The sequence below is a fragment of the Brassica napus genome, chromosome C4, assembly GCF_020379485.1.
Source record: "Brassica napus cultivar Da-Ae chromosome C4, Da-Ae, whole genome shotgun sequence".
In the NCBI taxonomy this organism is placed as follows: Eukaryota; Viridiplantae; Streptophyta; class Magnoliopsida; order Brassicales; family Brassicaceae; genus Brassica; species Brassica napus.
In genome coordinates, this window is record NC_063447.1 from 38,777,916 (window position 1) to 38,794,665 (window position 16,750).

Sequence of the window (16,750 nt, forward strand, 5' to 3'; positions counted from 1 at the left end):
TTAAAAAAAATACACACTATGAAGTAAGTGGAAATATATATAAACAAGCAAAGATAATAAATTAAGTGGACACATTATATATAAATTCCTATTTGTAAGTAAATTTAAGTTAAAGTGTGGAGCTTCATTCTTCGAAGAGAAAGATAAGCCAAGAGACGGTAGCCAATAATCATAGCTACGAGAGCACTCACTTCCTTAAGTCCATTCACTATCTCCTCTCCGTTTACATCCTGCATGATTTGTTCATATTGAACCTTGACAAGGAGCTTGTATGTGTGATAGTTGAATGACATGTAACGTATCCATGCAATAAACATCGGAACTTTCTGCCAAAGACAAACAAAAAATGATCAGTGCTAAGCAATTCATTACAGTTATAACACTCCTTTATCTATGTATGATGATAAGTTTTAGGATTTGCTTATCTGAAACAGCATATGATCTTAATTAGAGGTAAATATCTCACTGTAAGTAGAAGTTTACAACATGTCTGAACGTGGAGAAAGGTATGTAAGAACAATGTACTATGTTGTCCAAAAAAAACAACCCTGTTTATAATTTTGAAATCAATCAAGAATGTACCAGAAGGATCTTGTCTTTGAATTGGAAGTTGTATATAAAAATCTACCTTTACGAAGTAGCCACCAGCGAGCATGAAAGTCATCACAGTTACTGATGCTAAAGTTGTGGCCTTCTTTAAATCCATTAAGCTTGCCCCTATAGCTAATCCAAGTCCCTAAACACAAAAAAGTTGTTAGCATTTTTGGGTTCAATATATCCTCTAGTTTCACAATGAGACCCTTTTTACCTGAGCTGCAACGATGCAGAGGAAGACTGTGAGCACACTTAGGAAAAAGGATTCAGCTCTTAGTCTCAATCCTGCCATGAAATATACAACTACCAGGAAAAGCACAGGTAATATCAAGTCAAGTGGCAGGTCGCTTGTGGTCCTAGCCACAAAATATGCACTTAATCTATACATATTAGACTCTCTTTCCTTGCTCAGCATTGCTCTCTCTTGAGGAAACGTGAAGATCGCTGTGAATACCGGAAAGAATCCCCAGAAAACAGCAATGAAGAAGAGTAGACCTACCTGAGATAAAGAGAGAGTTCCATTTTCAACATAAGCGACTAATTTCTAGACCATGAACATGTTCTCGTACCTGATCTTGTAGACCTTTGGGATGTTGAATGTCTGATTGCCACCAGAGTAAACCTAAGATAATGGCAGTGGATAGCACTTGAGTGACTCTCAACCAGCTGAAATAGTCATGCTTACGTTCTTTAAATCCTCTTAAAGAGAGTATGCAGTACTGATCCCACCAGCTTAACCCCCATTCTCGCTTGGGACAAGTTATCATCAATTTAACTTCTTCATCAAGAGGAACTGGTTCCATAAGTTTCTTCTTCTCCTTGACTTCAATCTGTGTCTTGTAAGCCTCCTCAAGATACTGTGTTTCCGCATCAACATCACAGTTAATATGATATAGCTCTAGAAAGGTATCTTGAACTGTATCTTTGCCTCACCTCATATACAACTGTAGGAGTTGGCTTGGAAGATCTTATCTTTCTGCAAGACTTTTCCATCTTCGTTTCCTCTTTAAGAGCTGAGGGTATGGAGATATCGTTCATGTTTCCATTTGCCAAGTCCAGCAAGAACTCTGCTGGGTTCATGGAGAGTAGAGGAGAACAACCTATGGAAGAGAAGTAAGACATTGCTTCTGATGCTTTCCCAAAGTAAAGCAAGCTTCCTCTGCTGAGTACAACCAGCTTGTCGAATCTGTGAAAGAGCCTGCTTGACGGTTGGTGGATTGTTGTTACTATAGTTTTCCCAGCCTGCATGCCAACAAGTAAGAACTTGGTTATGGTCAAAACAGGATTTAGAGCTGTCTCTTACCTTTGCTATACTTTGTAGCATCTGAACAATCTTTAGAGCAGTAGTAGAGTCCAAACTAGAAGTGGGTTCATCAAGGAAAAGAAGTGAAGGATTAGTCATGATCTCATTCCCAATACAAACCCTTTTCCTCTCCCCACCTGACACACCACGCACAAATGACCCTCCAATCATTGTGTCTTGGCACCTTATATAATAGTCACAAGTGTTACCTTTACCGTAAGGGAAATTTCTGAAACAATTTAAATGATATTAGTAGATGGTAATGTACCTTTCCAGGCTAAGCTCCTGTATAATATTGATAGCTCTTTGCTCCTTCTGCTGCTTTGTGAGGGTCTTAGGAAGGCGTAAAAGAGCTGTGTAGGTTAGTGTCTCTTTAACAGTTAAGTGAGGGAACAGAACATCATCTTGAGTCACAAATCCAATCCTGTCATGTTAATGGTACAAATTATATATGCATCTTCAGTTTCATTTAGAGGCTGAACTGGAATCTTATATTAACCTGGTTTTCAAGTGCTTAGAATATGGTTTATCATTGTAGCTAACCGACCCACCCATGTTTTGGTGATTAATTCTTCCACCAAGCACATTGAGTAGTGTAGTTTTGCCACTTCCGGAAGGTCCCATGAGAGCTAGAATCTCCCCTGGATAGGCTGAACCACTAATCCCATTCAAGATGCTCTTTTCTGATGATGATGTCATTGCTTTACAAGTTACCTTGTATGTGATGTCTATGAACTGCATAGCACATGACAAGAATTGATTTGATCAGTAAATTTTCAAGCACAAGTTCCCATAAATATATGCCTTAGTTTGCAAGAAAAATATTCTTTTTCTAGGGATTAATTACTCAAATTCTCTCTGATTTATTCAGAATTACAATACCTATATAACCATACCCTTTTGGTCCAGCGTGAAGCTCTGCTTCACATGTTGCCAAGAACCAGTAAACTGTAGTTGAGCCTCCTAAGCTTGGACTTTTGGGCACCAAAGTTAGACCAACAAAGAAGGCAAAACAGAGGTTTCCATTGTCTAGGAATATTCATGATGCTCTGTCTTAATGCAATGAGGATGATAAAAACTAAATGTAAACTGTTTCTTGGTTATGGGAGGATTGATAATTCTTGTGCATAAAACATGATATGAGATACAACAGACCCACTGAAGTTGGACTAATCAATGGCATCAAAAACATATATATATTTCTATGGACTTTTGGGGTTTTGATGATTTAGATACATTATCTCCATCAGTGCCTGCGCTCAAATAGAGAGTATCATAAATATCAATTCCTACTGTTTCCCATAATATTATCTATGTGGGGAAATGGTTCACCTTCAGATATATTGGAAAGGTTGGTTCTTCCTGAAGCTTGACCACATTACTAGTTGCTGCTTCAATATCTTCCACTGCGATAAGAAAAAAAACTCAATACACTCCATAGTTGACATCAAGACTTGCAATTAGGTGCCGTGCTTAATGGTTATCTTACAGTTATCTTCATTGCTGCATGATTGCTCTGAAGGAATGATCTCTTCTTCATGTGGCACAGCAAAGCCAGTAAAAGAGAAGGAAAGTCCAAGGGAAGCACTGGTGGCTCGGCTAAGAGCCTCACCACCAGTGAGACGGCCAAGGTCAAGAGTCTTGGCTTTCCTTATGTGTGTGTTCCTTCTGTAGTTGCTGCTGCCACTTTGGCTAGGTGATGACGATGCTCTCACATGCTGCTTTCTCCCATGGCTACTGCCCCCACCATTACTGAAGTCGAGTGAACTAGACTTAAGAGCTTCTGCTAGTGTCTCAGATTTGGCCTTGACCAAGCCTGATGATGACGAGGTTCCCATTTCCATCTTGTTTCCCCACCGGTGTTTCTGTACGTTGCAGCTGAGGTGTTGGGAAGTTCTCTGTTGTTTTTTTTATTTTCTTGGAGACGTGACACACACAAACATTACCTATTTATAGAGTTGGGGACGCCCTTTGGTCATAGACACGTGATTGACACGAGACCATGACCTACGAACTAATCTCTGGCTCATGCATTTTACAGGTAGATACACGTTTTACTTTAAAGAAAAATGGTCTTATCTATCTATCTTCATTTATACAGTTATTAGCAAAACGACAAAACCTGACTTTCGGTACAGACGGGGTAGGAGAGCAGCACGTGGTTCTTGCTTCTCTACACCAATCAAGATTTGTCTTTCTACAGTACCTACTTACTAGTAAGCACATTGCTAACCAATATTGGCTACGTGTAATTTTACAAGCAGCCAGCCACATGGACTCTGCATCTGAGACGATGTTTATCGTAGGTCTCTTACGTTAGTGTTCTTAACATAATATAAAATAGACGTCTCTTAAATAAGAGATATAAGAGACGTTTCTTAAATAAGAGATATAAAAGACGTCTCTTAACTTTTTTTAAGAGATCGTATCTTATATTAAAAGCTAAGAGATCGTATCTTATATTACGCTAAGAACTCCAACTTAAGAAACCTGCAATAAACATGTTCTGATAGTCAGTTCACAAAAAAAATGGGAAGTTTTATTGCTCCTCTCTTGGCTCATCAGTATGGAGTGTATCAGTCAACCAATTCAACGTAAGCAAAGAGAAATCTAAACCAACACTTGTATCCAAACCTGTTTGTTGAAACCAACCCAAAGACTCAACAACAAACCGGAAGATTTATCAACAAACCAATTTGCTAATGGTTAAGATTTCTTACACTTGATAGATCATTTAAACTCTTATTATTCTCTTTAGAACAAAACGAAACAATATTGTGACATTGACAACTGAAACCAAATGGGTTTTATCGTCATCGTCTCATTGGATCTCCAATGAAATATCTCAACACACTGCTTAAGTAAATGGAGTGGTCCTTATTATGTTACGATTGACTCTCACAAAATCACATCAAAAGAAAAAAGAGAGGAGAGAGTTTCATTTCCAGACCGGAGATACAAAAGATATGATGATCAGTATCCCCAGTAGTCGTTACGGATCTCGTCATCAAACTTCTTCTTGAGTTCTGGGTGCTTCTCAAAGTACTCATCTGCAGTCATCGTGCTGAGCTTTTTCTGATTATGCCAACATACACATATAAAGACGGTGATCGTACATGAGAGAATCTTGAGTTATCAAAACTATATCGGACTGAACTTTGTATAAGACAAACTTGTTAACGGGGGTACTTACGCTTATCTCCTGGACATCAATAATTTCTTTCTCCAGCCGTTCAGACTCCTTGAGAGATGTCTGTTCTGCTTCTTTGAGTTCCACCAGCTATAGAAATAAAGAAACGACCAAGTTAGCTGAAAAGACCCTAGTCTAAACAATGGAGTTTGTAAAAGCTAGTGCTCACCAAAGCATCAAACTTTGGCTTGTATTCAGGGGTAACATTGTCCACGTACTTAGGAATCTCAATGCCTGCAGCAAATAAAAAATATAGCATATTGTTACTCAAAACTCATTTGGTAAATCTCCATACTTGAAACAAAAACTGGGAACTTCAGTTTCAATATAATGCAGATCTCTCTCAAGACTTTCTAGTCAGGTTTGAGAGAAAAACAAAAGCAAGTCGAAGTCTTTCACTTGATCGCTAAGCACACAAACTAGTTAAAAACGAATTGATGGGTGTATTTGTATCATAGCATATACTGTAGGTCAGTCAGTAATTTTGCAGATGAACGTGGTAATTAGAGAAGTTGCTCTAAATTTTTAAAGAAGATAAGTACGAGCAATTGAGCATAGAGAGGTTCTGTTCAACAAAACAGATTTGCAGAAGAAGAAAAAGAACATACTGTCGTAAGCTTCCTTGTACATGTCAACAATGCCAGCGCCAATGCCCTTTCTGTAAAAATCCCAATCAATGGGTTCAGGCTCCTTCAACACACACACACACACACACACAAAAAAAAAGAATCAGAGCATTGAATGATTTCTTTTGAAATAGCAATTCAGTGAAACAATATCCAAATCAATGATCAGGGCAGGTAGAACAAAGGCCAAGCAACAATGTCCTCTGATTAATGAAATAGATCCTATCAACAATGAGAAAAACAATTTTCAACATTATATACGAGCCAAGTGTCACCAACAACCAATCTCAAATCGAATCACCTGATCCAGATTACTAATGCCGATGAAGATCTAAGGACATACAGAGATTCAAGAGAAAGGTAATCGGAAGATTAACCTGGCTGAACTTGGTCTGCAGCTGGGTGTTGACCTCATCGAAAGCACGACGGAGGTTGGAGAACTCTCTGCGAGCCTCATCGGTTACAAGGACCTTCGCCATCCCTTCCCAATCTATTGTCCTCGACGCTTTGAACGCCACATCCGCCACTTTCTTCCCGGCTCCGCTCATTTTTCTCAATTTCACCACACTGATGGAAAGCTACGAGGAGGGATGATGAAGAAGAAGAAGAAGAAGAAGTAAACGTCGTCTGATCCGAAGGGAAAGCCCTAGAATCTCAAGCCTTACAGGCCCCTTTCTTTTCTCTTTGTTTGCAACTTTGAGCCTTTAATTTTTTATTTTTTTTCAAATTCAACCCAATTAACTTGGTTCTGAGTTTACATTAATTTCTCTTGGAAATTTTTTATAAATTTTAATGATAATTTCTATTTTTTAATACAAAAAATCTGAGTAATATAATATTTCAGTTGTTGTTTTATATTTTGACACATTCATTAAGAAAATATTTAATTTGTATATTTACTAAATAAAATCATCATTACCAATACATCTAACAATATTTCAACCAATAAAATATTGATTGGAATATAAAATCAATAGATTTTGCATTATACTTATAAAACTACACTTATTTTGAAACAAAAATTTTACCCTCACAACTAAACTGAAAGAAAGAAGTATTAGATTCGTCTCTCGAATGTCATTCTATACTACTAACTTCTAGAATGTCACTCGATTCTGCAACCTCTAAACTTTGTCTAGTTGACTAATAATACAATCCATGTTTTAAAAAAACTTTCCATGATTTTTTTTATAGCCAAAGTAATAATACCTGGTCAAATTTTAATAGTACACATATATGTGTTTTTTAGGACTCCACTCCACTGGATAGAATCTCTCGTTGGAGGTGCTCTTACTACGTTGTTTTTGTTCTTCACATGAATCCTCACATCAAATGCTTAAGAAGAAACTGAGAAATTACACTGAAAATCACTAAACTTGATTATATTTTTGTCTTTTAATCAGTAGGAAAGTTACATGAACAACCAATCAAAAAAATCAAAACAAATAGTTAAGTTTAAAGCAGTAAAAAAAATCCAAAACAAAATAAAGACAATTGTTATAGACAAAAGACACAACAGAATATTCTCTGATCTCACCTCTGTTGCATACTTTTGTCTAAACTATATCCAGCTTAAGCAAGAACAGTATCTTTACTTTTATTGTTACCACTGCTTTCCAGCTTAGGAGGACCTGAAAACCGTCTTAAAGTCTTATTAGGAGAGTCAGAGAACGAAAGCCGCTTTTTCGCCGTCTTCTCTAAGCCCAAAGGACTAAGGTTTGAGAGCCGTGCTCTCGCTTTAGCTGCTTGTGTAAGCGCCATGTAGCCCGGAACTGATTGAGAGACACTACTACTAGCGATACTGCTCTCATCATCTCTAGTGGATGGCAATGACCCGCCAATGCTATGCCTACGGTTGCCAGGCTGTTCTGATTGGATACTCAACCTGCTCTTCGAGTCTTCATCCCCACTTGGGGCTTGCCTCACTCCAGCGCTTGACATTCTTCGACTACTTGGTGGTGTGATTCGTCTCGGTGAAGGCTTTCTGCCGCGTGGGATTATCTCAGACCTGGCACGGCTTGCTACACTATTCGCAGCAGAAGATGTTTTGTCAGCGGTGTCTGGTGTGAGTGTGACTGACTGGTTCTCATTTGGTCGTGCAGCCATCCAACGTTCTAGCCAGCTCCAGCCCCAATGCGGGTTGTTCGGATCCATGAATGTTTGTGAAATAGATGAGCTTTTCCACGTATTCTGCATGTTAAACAGTTTTTGAGTTTTATAACTATTATAGTGTAAAGGTGCTAAAGTTTGATACCTGATGAGTGTATGCATATGCAAGTGCTTTTTCTCTTCTCATTGTTGCTACTTGCTTGTTCAACATGTTTGCTTCAACTCTCTCCCTAGACAGTGTGCTATCATCCCAGTTTCCTCCAATCTATTTCACAAAACACAATACAATCATTAAAGAAAAAAAACTGTGCAACTAAAACTATCAATGATCTTTGTGTGGACTTGACTTTACCTTAGCAAACTCTTTATTGTGTTTCTGTTGGAGCTTTCTTGCACAAGCTTGCTTATCCTCTGACAACCGTAGCCTTCTCTCACGAATCTGATATTGTAATCTAGCTAGTGTTTGCATGCTCTGCAATGTTGATGTGGCTTGACGTCTTACACCTTTCCCTTGCACTAGAGACTTTAGCCTCACAAGTCCTCTCAACGCACGCAACGCTCTCCTTGCCTTCAAAAAGGTAACCAAAAGGTAATGAACTCGTTTCCATTACCAAACCAAACTTAAAAATGTGAAACATTAAAACGATATTATTACCATATAACCTCTAAATGCTGTCTGAATCTTGATAGCAGCAATATCTTCCTTTGATTTCCCAGGGAAACGTGATACCGCAGTGAGACGAACAACTTCAGCTGCAGCTTGAGCAGCTGCAACAGCTGCATCTGCGGCAGCAGCAGTTGCAACAGCCACAGAGTAAGCATGTCTGCTCTGTTCCTCCTCGATCTCCTTTAGTTTCGCTTCTCTAGCAACACAAAGAGTGTTGCTAGGCAATGAACCAGCTACACCAGGAGTGGTGACATCCAACTTCTTGGATTTACCAAACCACTTCTTGGCCTTATGTGGCTTCTAATGAAAGCATAACAAAAACCATCAAAGACATGATAATAACCAAGCATTTGTATGTATATGATGAAGATAGTTTTAAGGATCAGTAGAGACCTGTTCATCTTTTGTTTGTTTTGGTCTGGGAGTGAAGGCCTTCTTCACAACAGCAAACCAACTCTTACCCATTTTTTTAGTTTTTCCTTTTTCAGATTTTCTGCAAATGCATTCATGGCCAAACATTATATTATATACTAATATAACTTGTTTAATTAAATACCAAGATTCAAGACTTCATCTTTTCATCCTGAATCTAAAAGCAAGTCAGAGCACTCACAGATTAGAATCAAGTTTGGATCTTTCTTGAAGCCGAGGTTTTTTTTTGTAAGGACAAAAAAAACTCGGAGAAAAAAAGGCCAAACCTTGAAGACGTTTCAGTTTTGTTCAAACGCAGAATCTGAGGAACAAAAGAAGGGCTTCAGTTTCAGTAATGAATTAAAGACAGAGACACACGTATACATATGTAACTGCGTAGTACACACGCGTACCTACACTTGGGAGTAGCAACAGTGAAAACTTGAAGACAAAAAAATCTTTAAAAAAAAAAGAATGGCTTAGATCGACCAAACAGTAGAGAAAGAGAGTTCTTTTTGTAGGATAGAGACAAAGAAGGATGAATATGGTAAGGAAGTGGAATGATCTAACTTATGTATGTATGGGTACAACAAAATCTGGTTAGAGGAAAAGAGGGAAGGAAGGAAGGAAGGAACAGATCTTGAAGGAGAAGCGGTCCAGAGGAATGAAACAGTGCCCGTGACAACAGGTTATTATTTAATTAGACCTTTTCTTCATACCATAGTTGGAATATTCTATTTATCTCATTTTCATATATTTATTATCTACATAATTAGTTTTTTTTGAAACATTTCATTTTATTGGGGTTTGTTTCTGTTGTCCCTTTGACTAACGAACTAATATTTGTTTTTGAGTGCATCAGATGTTTATTTTGTTATATGCACGTCTAATTTATTTATCCCATAACATTCTAACTTACCATTATTGATCTCTATTTTATGACATGATCATGATGACGACGGCTTAACAAAATTAAATCCCAAGTATCTTAAATCCACAGCCGATTGTGGTTAATGAAACACTCGTTTTGGTTTAAACAATTAATATATATATGGCGTATAATCTCCAAAGTATAATTTTCTTTGTTAAAATATCTATGGTGTTTTAGATATTATTATAATATTTATTTCTAAAAGTTAAAATAAATACTAAATTGTCTATTAAGATCACATAATTATCATTTTTATAATGACTACTTTTATCTATTTTTACACGAATAGCAAATACTCTTTTCAAAAGAAAAGTCATTTTGTTTTGTTGCATTCTTTTTTTTAAGTTTAGATTACTCAAGTTTGAGATATGAAGGCATGGCAATGAAGAAGAACAAGTGGATTGCACGTTTACTAATAGTCGGTGGCTGGACTCTCTAAGACTATACGCTATACCCCTTTAGATTTCCCACATAGATGAACTTCTAGAATTTATGACCCTAACATGAAATTGTTGGATATTAATCTTCATTTTAGGGAATTTGCACTCTATAGCGTAAAAAAATTAATAATTAGTTGCATGACACTTTACCCTAATATGCTACGATGCATTGTGTATTTTCTGTAATAATGCATTTATACCCCTAGTAGCAACCAGTGACGGAGATGTGAATCGACGTGGGTCGAAACTATAAAAAATATTGGAGGTTTCATAATTAACAAGAGGGTCAAACTGTTAAAAATGAACCAATTAATCTATATTTGTTACAATTATATGCATACATTAAGTTAAGTTCAGGAATTGATGTGGGTCAGTTGATCCCCCTATTTGTATACTAGCTCCGTCACTAGTAGCAACTGGTTACACCTGCTAAATAAAAAAAATAAAAATGCTTTTTACCTTATTTCTTTTTAATCCGTGGACACACAAAGATAAAGATAACATATTATATAAGATTTCAGATTTGTAGTGACTCAGTTCACGGTGTAGTTTTGGGCGAACGGATTTAGAATGATGCCCTTATGAAAGGGAGTAATACGTGTCGCATTTTTTTTTAAATATATTTTTTCACTGAATTTTCCTAATACGATTTTAATGAGGCATCATTTTAAACTTATTGTTTCCTTCAAAAAAAATTTATCTTTGCGGTATTCGTTACAGTGCGCACACTAGCTTTTTTTTTTTATCAAATGAGAATATATTTCTTATTTTTAAAATAGTTTGACTAGTTGCAATGCCTTAAAAGTATAAATCTGCATCATCAATATCTCTCGTTAATGGAAATAGAGAGGACTAGAAAGACTGAGACGAAGAACACCGTACAAAAGGAAAAACTTCAAAAGGAAAAAATCGTGACAATAATGTGTTGCGAAGAGAAATATTATGCGTGGTTATTCGATGAATAAGAAACCAGTTATATGGAGAGATACAATCAAAAGATTTAGTCTTATATAAAGATTAAAAAATACCTAGAATATTTTAGAAGATAAAATTCGTAATGGTCATTTACATATGTAATCCATAACATTTACAAATCTACACATTCGAAGAATTAAGCAAAGTATTAAATAAAGTTAGTCCTAATAAATGAGCTATCATAATTCATTAGCTCTACTGAATTTAGTTTATCAATGTAAACCAATAGGAACAGAGAAAACTACTTTAATAATAAAAAAAATTAAAAAGCTCGCATATATTGACTTGTGAAGTTGATTTTTGTTCTTAGCAGAGAGAAGCTCTACGCAGCATAAAAAAAGGTTTTCAGACAAATCTTCGAAACTAGCAGCAGCAGATCTTCTTTATGATGGATCAGGACAACTTCGATCATCGGTATGTTTGTGTCTCTTTCTCCCAAATCAATCGTCTCCTTCAATAGAGTGTATCAACAACAACCATGTTGACTGGAATCACATGGACTTTCTAATTGCATTTTGATTTAGGTGTAATGATTCAGACGAACAAGATCATACTTCAATGACCATTGAGTTTCTCCGTGCACGTTTACTTGCTGAAAGAGCTGTTTCCAAGAGCGCAAGAGCTAAGCTTGATGGCCTCTCTGATAAAGTTCGTATTTTTTTCTGTTTGAATTTGTTGTTAACTTGTTCGTGAACTGTTTTTTTTTTTATGTCTGAATCTTTAGGTAGCAGAGCTGGAAGAACAGCTCAAGATTGCGTCTTTACAGAGAAAAAAGGCTGAACAGGCTACTGCTGATGTCCTTGCTATCCTCGAAGAACACGGGTTTCGTGATGATGCTTATGATTCAAGCTCTGATCAAGAAAGCTACTCTCAGACTACTAACTCAGGTAAGCGTTTCTATCATCTCAGTTTCTGAATTTTTCTGGTGTTGAAAGATTTATTTCCTTTTTTAGTGTCTGCCAAAAGTCTATCATGGAAAGGACGCAGGAGAGAAGCTGGTTCTTCCGAGTCCCGTAATAGGAGACAGAGAGGCTTCGTGTCTGCTTACTTTTCCTCTCCTAGACACCACCGGCAAGGAAGATCTTGTCGACAAATAAAACGCAGCGAGTCAAGGTCTGTTCATTATCTTCCGCTGCTCAGTTGCATATATATATATATATATATATATATATATGAATGGATTGTGCCAATGTCATGTGCTTACAAATTATTTACAATCTCTTTCCAGAACTGTATCTGAAGATCATAAGAGAGATGGAGATACAGTTGTTGATCTTCAAGGAAAAGAAGTGCTTCCTAAAACGAGTGAAGAAGCATCCACAACTGTGGTTGATGTTGTTACTGTGAGGAAGGGGGAAGAAAGCTTGCAGAAGCTGTCATCATGTTCACATGTGTTAGAGAAGGGAAACAGTATGGACGTCAAGTTGGAGAAAGCGTTAAGAAAACGTGCACAAGTTGTTGGATCTTATGAAGATATGGAAGAGACTCAGAAGCAATGGGAGAAGAAGTTCACTGAGAATAAATCATCTCCCCTGGTAATGCCCCCCCTATGTCTCATGCTTTGACCTCAAAAAAGGTATTTTATCTCTCATTAGTTGTGATTATGGTATGTTTCCATGCCTATCTTGTAGGATGTATGTGAGGTAGGAAACCATTCAGATGTGACGGATGAAAGTAATGGAGAAAAAGCTCAAGGTTCCACACTAGTACTACTACCCTCACTCTGTGTTACAAAGTCTATGGATAATTCAGTAACATCACCTGATAAGTGCTGCAAAAGTTGCGGTTCCAAATCTGTGGAACAAAATGCTTCTCCTTCTGGTTCTGGAGAACATATATCTGAGAGTCCTAAAACTGAGTCTTCCCATCCACAGAGCTGTAAAGGTTTCTCTGAGCCATCAACTATTCGGTCACCTCCTGTTACGAAACTAGATTATCCCTTAGTTCCAGCGGCAAAGGAAAAGTCTGATGCTGTGCTCACTGCGTTGAAGCAAGCTAAGCTGTCTCTGCAAGAGAAACTCAGTAGCTTACATATCAGAAAACCTGAGTATATCTCTGAGAGCTGTTATCCTTCAACCCCAGGTTCATATACGAACACATACGCACTAACTATAGAGCCAACATTTGGTACCACACCATCTCTCCCTGCTTCCAACGTTGGTTCCATGCTAGAGTTTCCTGTTGTCTGTGCTGGACTTTTCAGAGTACCCACTGATTTTTCTCCTGATGCATCAACGAGGAACAGCTTTTTAGCCTCGAGTTCTCAGAAAGCTCTTGTCAACCATTTACCTGAGAGAGACATTCCTTTGTTACCTGGAGTTCAGCTTTTCACCAGAACTTTACTAGACACAGAGCGGCCTTTGACGACCCCATACATTGGTGGACCAAAACTATGGACAGGCTTCAGGGAAGATGGTCAACCGGTTGTGGATACTCAAGAAGCCAGGCTTTATAAAGGCGCGCCAAGGGTTTCAGGGAGTGTCAGAACATCTGGTTTTGAAGGTAACCAACTTTCCTCAACTAGCTTCAGCTTAGAAAGACAAGTAAGTACACATACTCCCCTGTCAATGTCACCTAGTCGACGCGTGTATCCAGATTCAGTTCTGCGTAGTAGAGAAATGTGTTCGACTCCTTATTACACGCGTGCGGTTGGGCTGCCTCCTACTGGTGGTTCAAATGACGACTTATTTAGGCGAGCATGATTGATTCTGTTGTTGTGTACCATGTTTGTAGACTGTACCGGCTTTGTATGAATTTGGACACTACTGTAAAGAAGAGGCAAAAAGTGATGTATGTGATTCATAGCTTTTGTAATTATAGGTCATCAGTACGGTGGTTTTAAATCAAGTTTTCTTGGTTGTTTTGTATCTTCATTTGATAGATTAGTGAGTTTATACATAATTAGTTTTTTGAAACATTTCATTTTATTTGGGGTTTGTTTTTGTTGTCCCTTTGACTAACAAACTAATATTTGTTTTTGAGTGCATCAGATGTTTATTTTGTTACTAGGGGTTGGTCCGGCGGGTGATTTTACACTAAAATAATTTTATATCAAAATATATTTTAATGCTATAAAATATTTGAAATTTTATTTTTTACTGGATATAATAAATGTAATCTCTTTTTATTCTAAAATTATATTTTAAATTTTATTAGATTTTGTTGGTTTTGAATTAAAAAGGCCACTAACAATTCTTTTTTGAAAACACAAAATTATTAAATTAAAAATTAAGGAAAATATAATGATTTATATTTTTTTATATTTGATTTTCATTTCAGTTTGATGTAATTGAAGAAATCTAAAGTAAGAACAACTAATATTTTTTTTTATTTCTAAGAGTATCAAATTTTAATATTATTACAATAACTAACTTTTCATGATAATAAATTAATACAACCACCTCTAAGCTAAATCAATTTAAAATCAAATCCAATGTGATAAAATTATAAAAAAATTATATTTTAAAGTAATATATGAATAGTTTCAATGATGTCATAAATAATAATTAGTATATATTATGTAACAACAAATGATGTTTTATAATATATGTTTGTTTCAGTTTATATTATTTTCCATTTATAATGAGAATTTTGTTTAGTTTCTAATGTTTGACTAATTGTGTTTTTGTAGATTATTTTAGCATTGGTTGAACTTTTTATAAAAAAAAAATTGTTGGAAATTTCCCTTATGCTAATTGAAAATATTTTTATAGATTGATGGTGTTATAAATTAATAAAATATTACATTTCTAGCAGAACTTTACTGAGTTTCATACCCTATGATATCAAATAAAGCGTAATCATTAATAATCAAGAAATTAAGATGAACCAAACTGGATACAAATGTTTTTTGAAAATTGTTTTTTTTTTCTTTAAACGACAAACTAAAGAAAGTAACTAACTTTTTAATTTTTTCTGTGTTGGCTGTATTGAATGCAAGTATATAATTCCAATCTAATCAAACATAGAAAATCATATATAATTACATAACAAAATAAAACAAAACAACATATTAGCTTTATATTCCAGCGCAAAACAATCAAAGAATATGTCATTAAGCAAGCAATTATGCATGTGGGAACCGAAATTCACACCGTCGATTATAATAAATAATAATGGAGGAAAACCGAGTGAACCCGTTTTTCCTTGAAGGTCTGAATTCTCTGCGTAATCACTTTAGAACGATAAAAAGATAGATAATCGCTCTGAGGCGTTTTATTGAATAGTATGAATACAAGATTTCTCCGAGAGGAGTAGAGATATGCTAACTATCGGAACCACATGACAAGAGGCGGCCAAGACGTCCTAAGCCTTGCCGTGCTAGTCTAACCACCTAAGCCCAAAGTTCTCTAAGCTAGCAGGAGTTCTCTAAGTCTAAATTCTCGGATCCCTTTTTTTTTCTGCTCCTGCTCTCCTTATATAGTCGCTCTAGGTCGGTGGCCCATCCTCCGCCTTCGGGCCCAAGTCTATCTCTTTCGGGAATATTCCATTTTTCGTCGATCTTGATAGTTACCCTCGAATCTTTACATTTATCTTTGGAAACTTAGCATTTATCGTATTTCTGCGAGTTAGGACAAACCGTCATAACTTTTATGGGCTCGAATCCCTTCTGAGAGCGTAGATGGGCCTCTAGACCAGTCTGGATCCTTGCGGACCGTTCTTAGGCCTTTTGGCGTTTATACGATTTCTCGGTTTTGGTCATAAAACATCGAGAATAACTTTAATCAAAACGAAACGAGAAGTATAAGGTCCCGAAGGTCGGATATCACATCTATACGGAAGATACGGGAGTCGAAGTAAGTCGGACAGGCCGGGATCATGTCGAGCTCGCCGGGCGAGCCAACTCGCGTGACGGCTGAACTCGCCGGCGAACACAACCACGCGACGGTTCAGCTCGCCGGCGAGCTGACCGGCGCGATGGCTGAGCTCGCCGGGCGAGTGCAACCACACGACGGTTCAGCTCGCCGGCGAGCTGACCGGCGTGATGGTTGAGCTCGCCGGCAAGCTGACCGGCGTGATGGTTGAGCTCGCCGGCGAGCTGACCCGCGTGACGGTTCAGCTCTCCGGCGAGTGGCTTTTGTGCGGGATTCGTTCGTTCGTTCACTTCCGATCTTCCTTTCAGTGAATGTTTTGCGAGAAATCCGTGAATAAGAAATAATCATAGCCATTGATTTCGAAATAATCGTTTTTGACCCCAACAGTTAGCCCCCCAGCCCGTAAGACTCGGAGACGATTTTGCGGGCGAGTGATATGAATTAGAAATCAAAATCTTTGGCTAAGAATATTTATTGCGGAAATCCACGTCACCCTTATATCCTTATAAGTAGCAACTCACCACTCCTCATTCTTTACACTTCTCTTTCTCTCACATTCTCTTTTCTTCAAACTAACTATCAAAAATGTCTTCCTCCCCAAGTGAAAAGAAAAGCTCCGGCGTCGAGATGGGTGAGGCCAACTCGGCACTTCCGACTCCCGCCATGTACGAAGCTACTCCAACCTTCATC

The 16,750-nt window shown here is 37.3% G+C and overlaps 4 protein-coding genes across 10 annotated transcripts; 1 reads left to right on the plus strand and 3 right to left on the minus strand.

The window, feature by feature from the left end:
* On the minus strand, window positions 1-3,831 carry LOC106390704 (ABC transporter G family member 27). Of its 5 annotated transcripts, XM_022700977.2 has the most exons (11): window positions 3,387-3,554; window positions 3,230-3,303; window positions 2,780-3,150; window positions 2,397-2,632; window positions 2,166-2,321; window positions 1,898-2,081; window positions 1,528-1,836; window positions 1,164-1,451; window positions 809-1,093; window positions 629-736; window positions 1-326 (listed from the first exon to the last, which is right to left on the minus strand). In XM_022700977.2, the coding sequence occupies exons 4-11, from the start codon at window positions 2,594-2,596 to the stop codon at window positions 105-107; spliced, it is 1,752 nt and encodes a 583-aa protein (XP_022556698.1). In that variant the 5' UTR covers window positions 2,597-2,632; window positions 2,780-3,150; window positions 3,230-3,303; window positions 3,387-3,554; the 3' UTR covers window positions 1-104. The 5 variants fall into 5 exon arrangements, with proteins under 5 accessions (XP_022556698.1, XP_013686684.1, XP_048610181.1 ...); XM_013831230.3 differs by lacking the exon at window positions 2,780-3,150 and having other exon boundaries at window positions 3,387-3,831; XM_022700976.2 differs by lacking the exons at window positions 1-326; window positions 2,780-3,150 and adding an exon at window positions 328-548 and having other exon boundaries at window positions 3,387-3,831.
* Window positions 3,832-4,625: 794 nt separating this feature from the next.
* On the minus strand, window positions 4,626-6,458 carry LOC106390705 (ATP synthase subunit d, mitochondrial). Its single transcript, XM_013831231.2, has 5 exons — window positions 6,091-6,458; window positions 5,696-5,777; window positions 5,257-5,321; window positions 5,091-5,177; window positions 4,626-4,972 (listed from the first exon to the last, which is right to left on the minus strand). Exons 1-5 carry the CDS (start codon window positions 6,259-6,261, stop codon window positions 4,871-4,873), a joined length of 507 nt encoding a protein of 168 aa, XP_013686685.1. The 5' UTR covers window positions 6,262-6,458; the 3' UTR covers window positions 4,626-4,870.
* A 610-nt stretch (window positions 6,459-7,068) lies between these two features.
* Window positions 7,069-9,674, minus strand: LOC106390706 (protein IQ-DOMAIN 3). Of its 3 annotated transcripts, none has more exons than XM_022700979.2 (7): window positions 9,314-9,674; window positions 9,103-9,222; window positions 8,883-8,982; window positions 8,478-8,786; window positions 8,175-8,390; window positions 7,968-8,087; window positions 7,069-7,903 (listed from the first exon to the last, which is right to left on the minus strand). In XM_022700979.2, exons 3-7 carry the CDS (start codon window positions 8,952-8,954, stop codon window positions 7,286-7,288), a joined length of 1,335 nt encoding a protein of 444 aa, XP_022556700.1. In that variant the 5' UTR covers window positions 8,955-8,982; window positions 9,103-9,222; window positions 9,314-9,674; the 3' UTR covers window positions 7,069-7,285. The 3 variants fall into 3 exon arrangements, with proteins under 3 accessions (XP_022556700.1, XP_048610182.1, XP_013686686.1); XM_048754225.1 differs by having other exon boundaries at window positions 8,478-8,789; window positions 9,318-9,616; XM_013831232.3 differs by having other exon boundaries at window positions 8,478-8,789; window positions 9,314-9,616.
* Window positions 9,675-11,501: 1,827 nt separating this feature from the next.
* On the plus strand, window positions 11,502-14,163 carry LOC106390708. The gene is made up of 6 exons (XM_013831234.3): window positions 11,502-11,660; window positions 11,771-11,894; window positions 11,971-12,133; window positions 12,200-12,359; window positions 12,475-12,781; window positions 12,878-14,163. The coding sequence occupies exons 1-6, from the start codon at window positions 11,632-11,634 to the stop codon at window positions 13,946-13,948; spliced, it is 1,854 nt and encodes a 617-aa protein (XP_013686688.2). The 5' UTR covers window positions 11,502-11,631; the 3' UTR covers window positions 13,949-14,163.
* The last annotated feature ends 2,587 nt before the right edge of the window (window positions 14,164-16,750 follow it).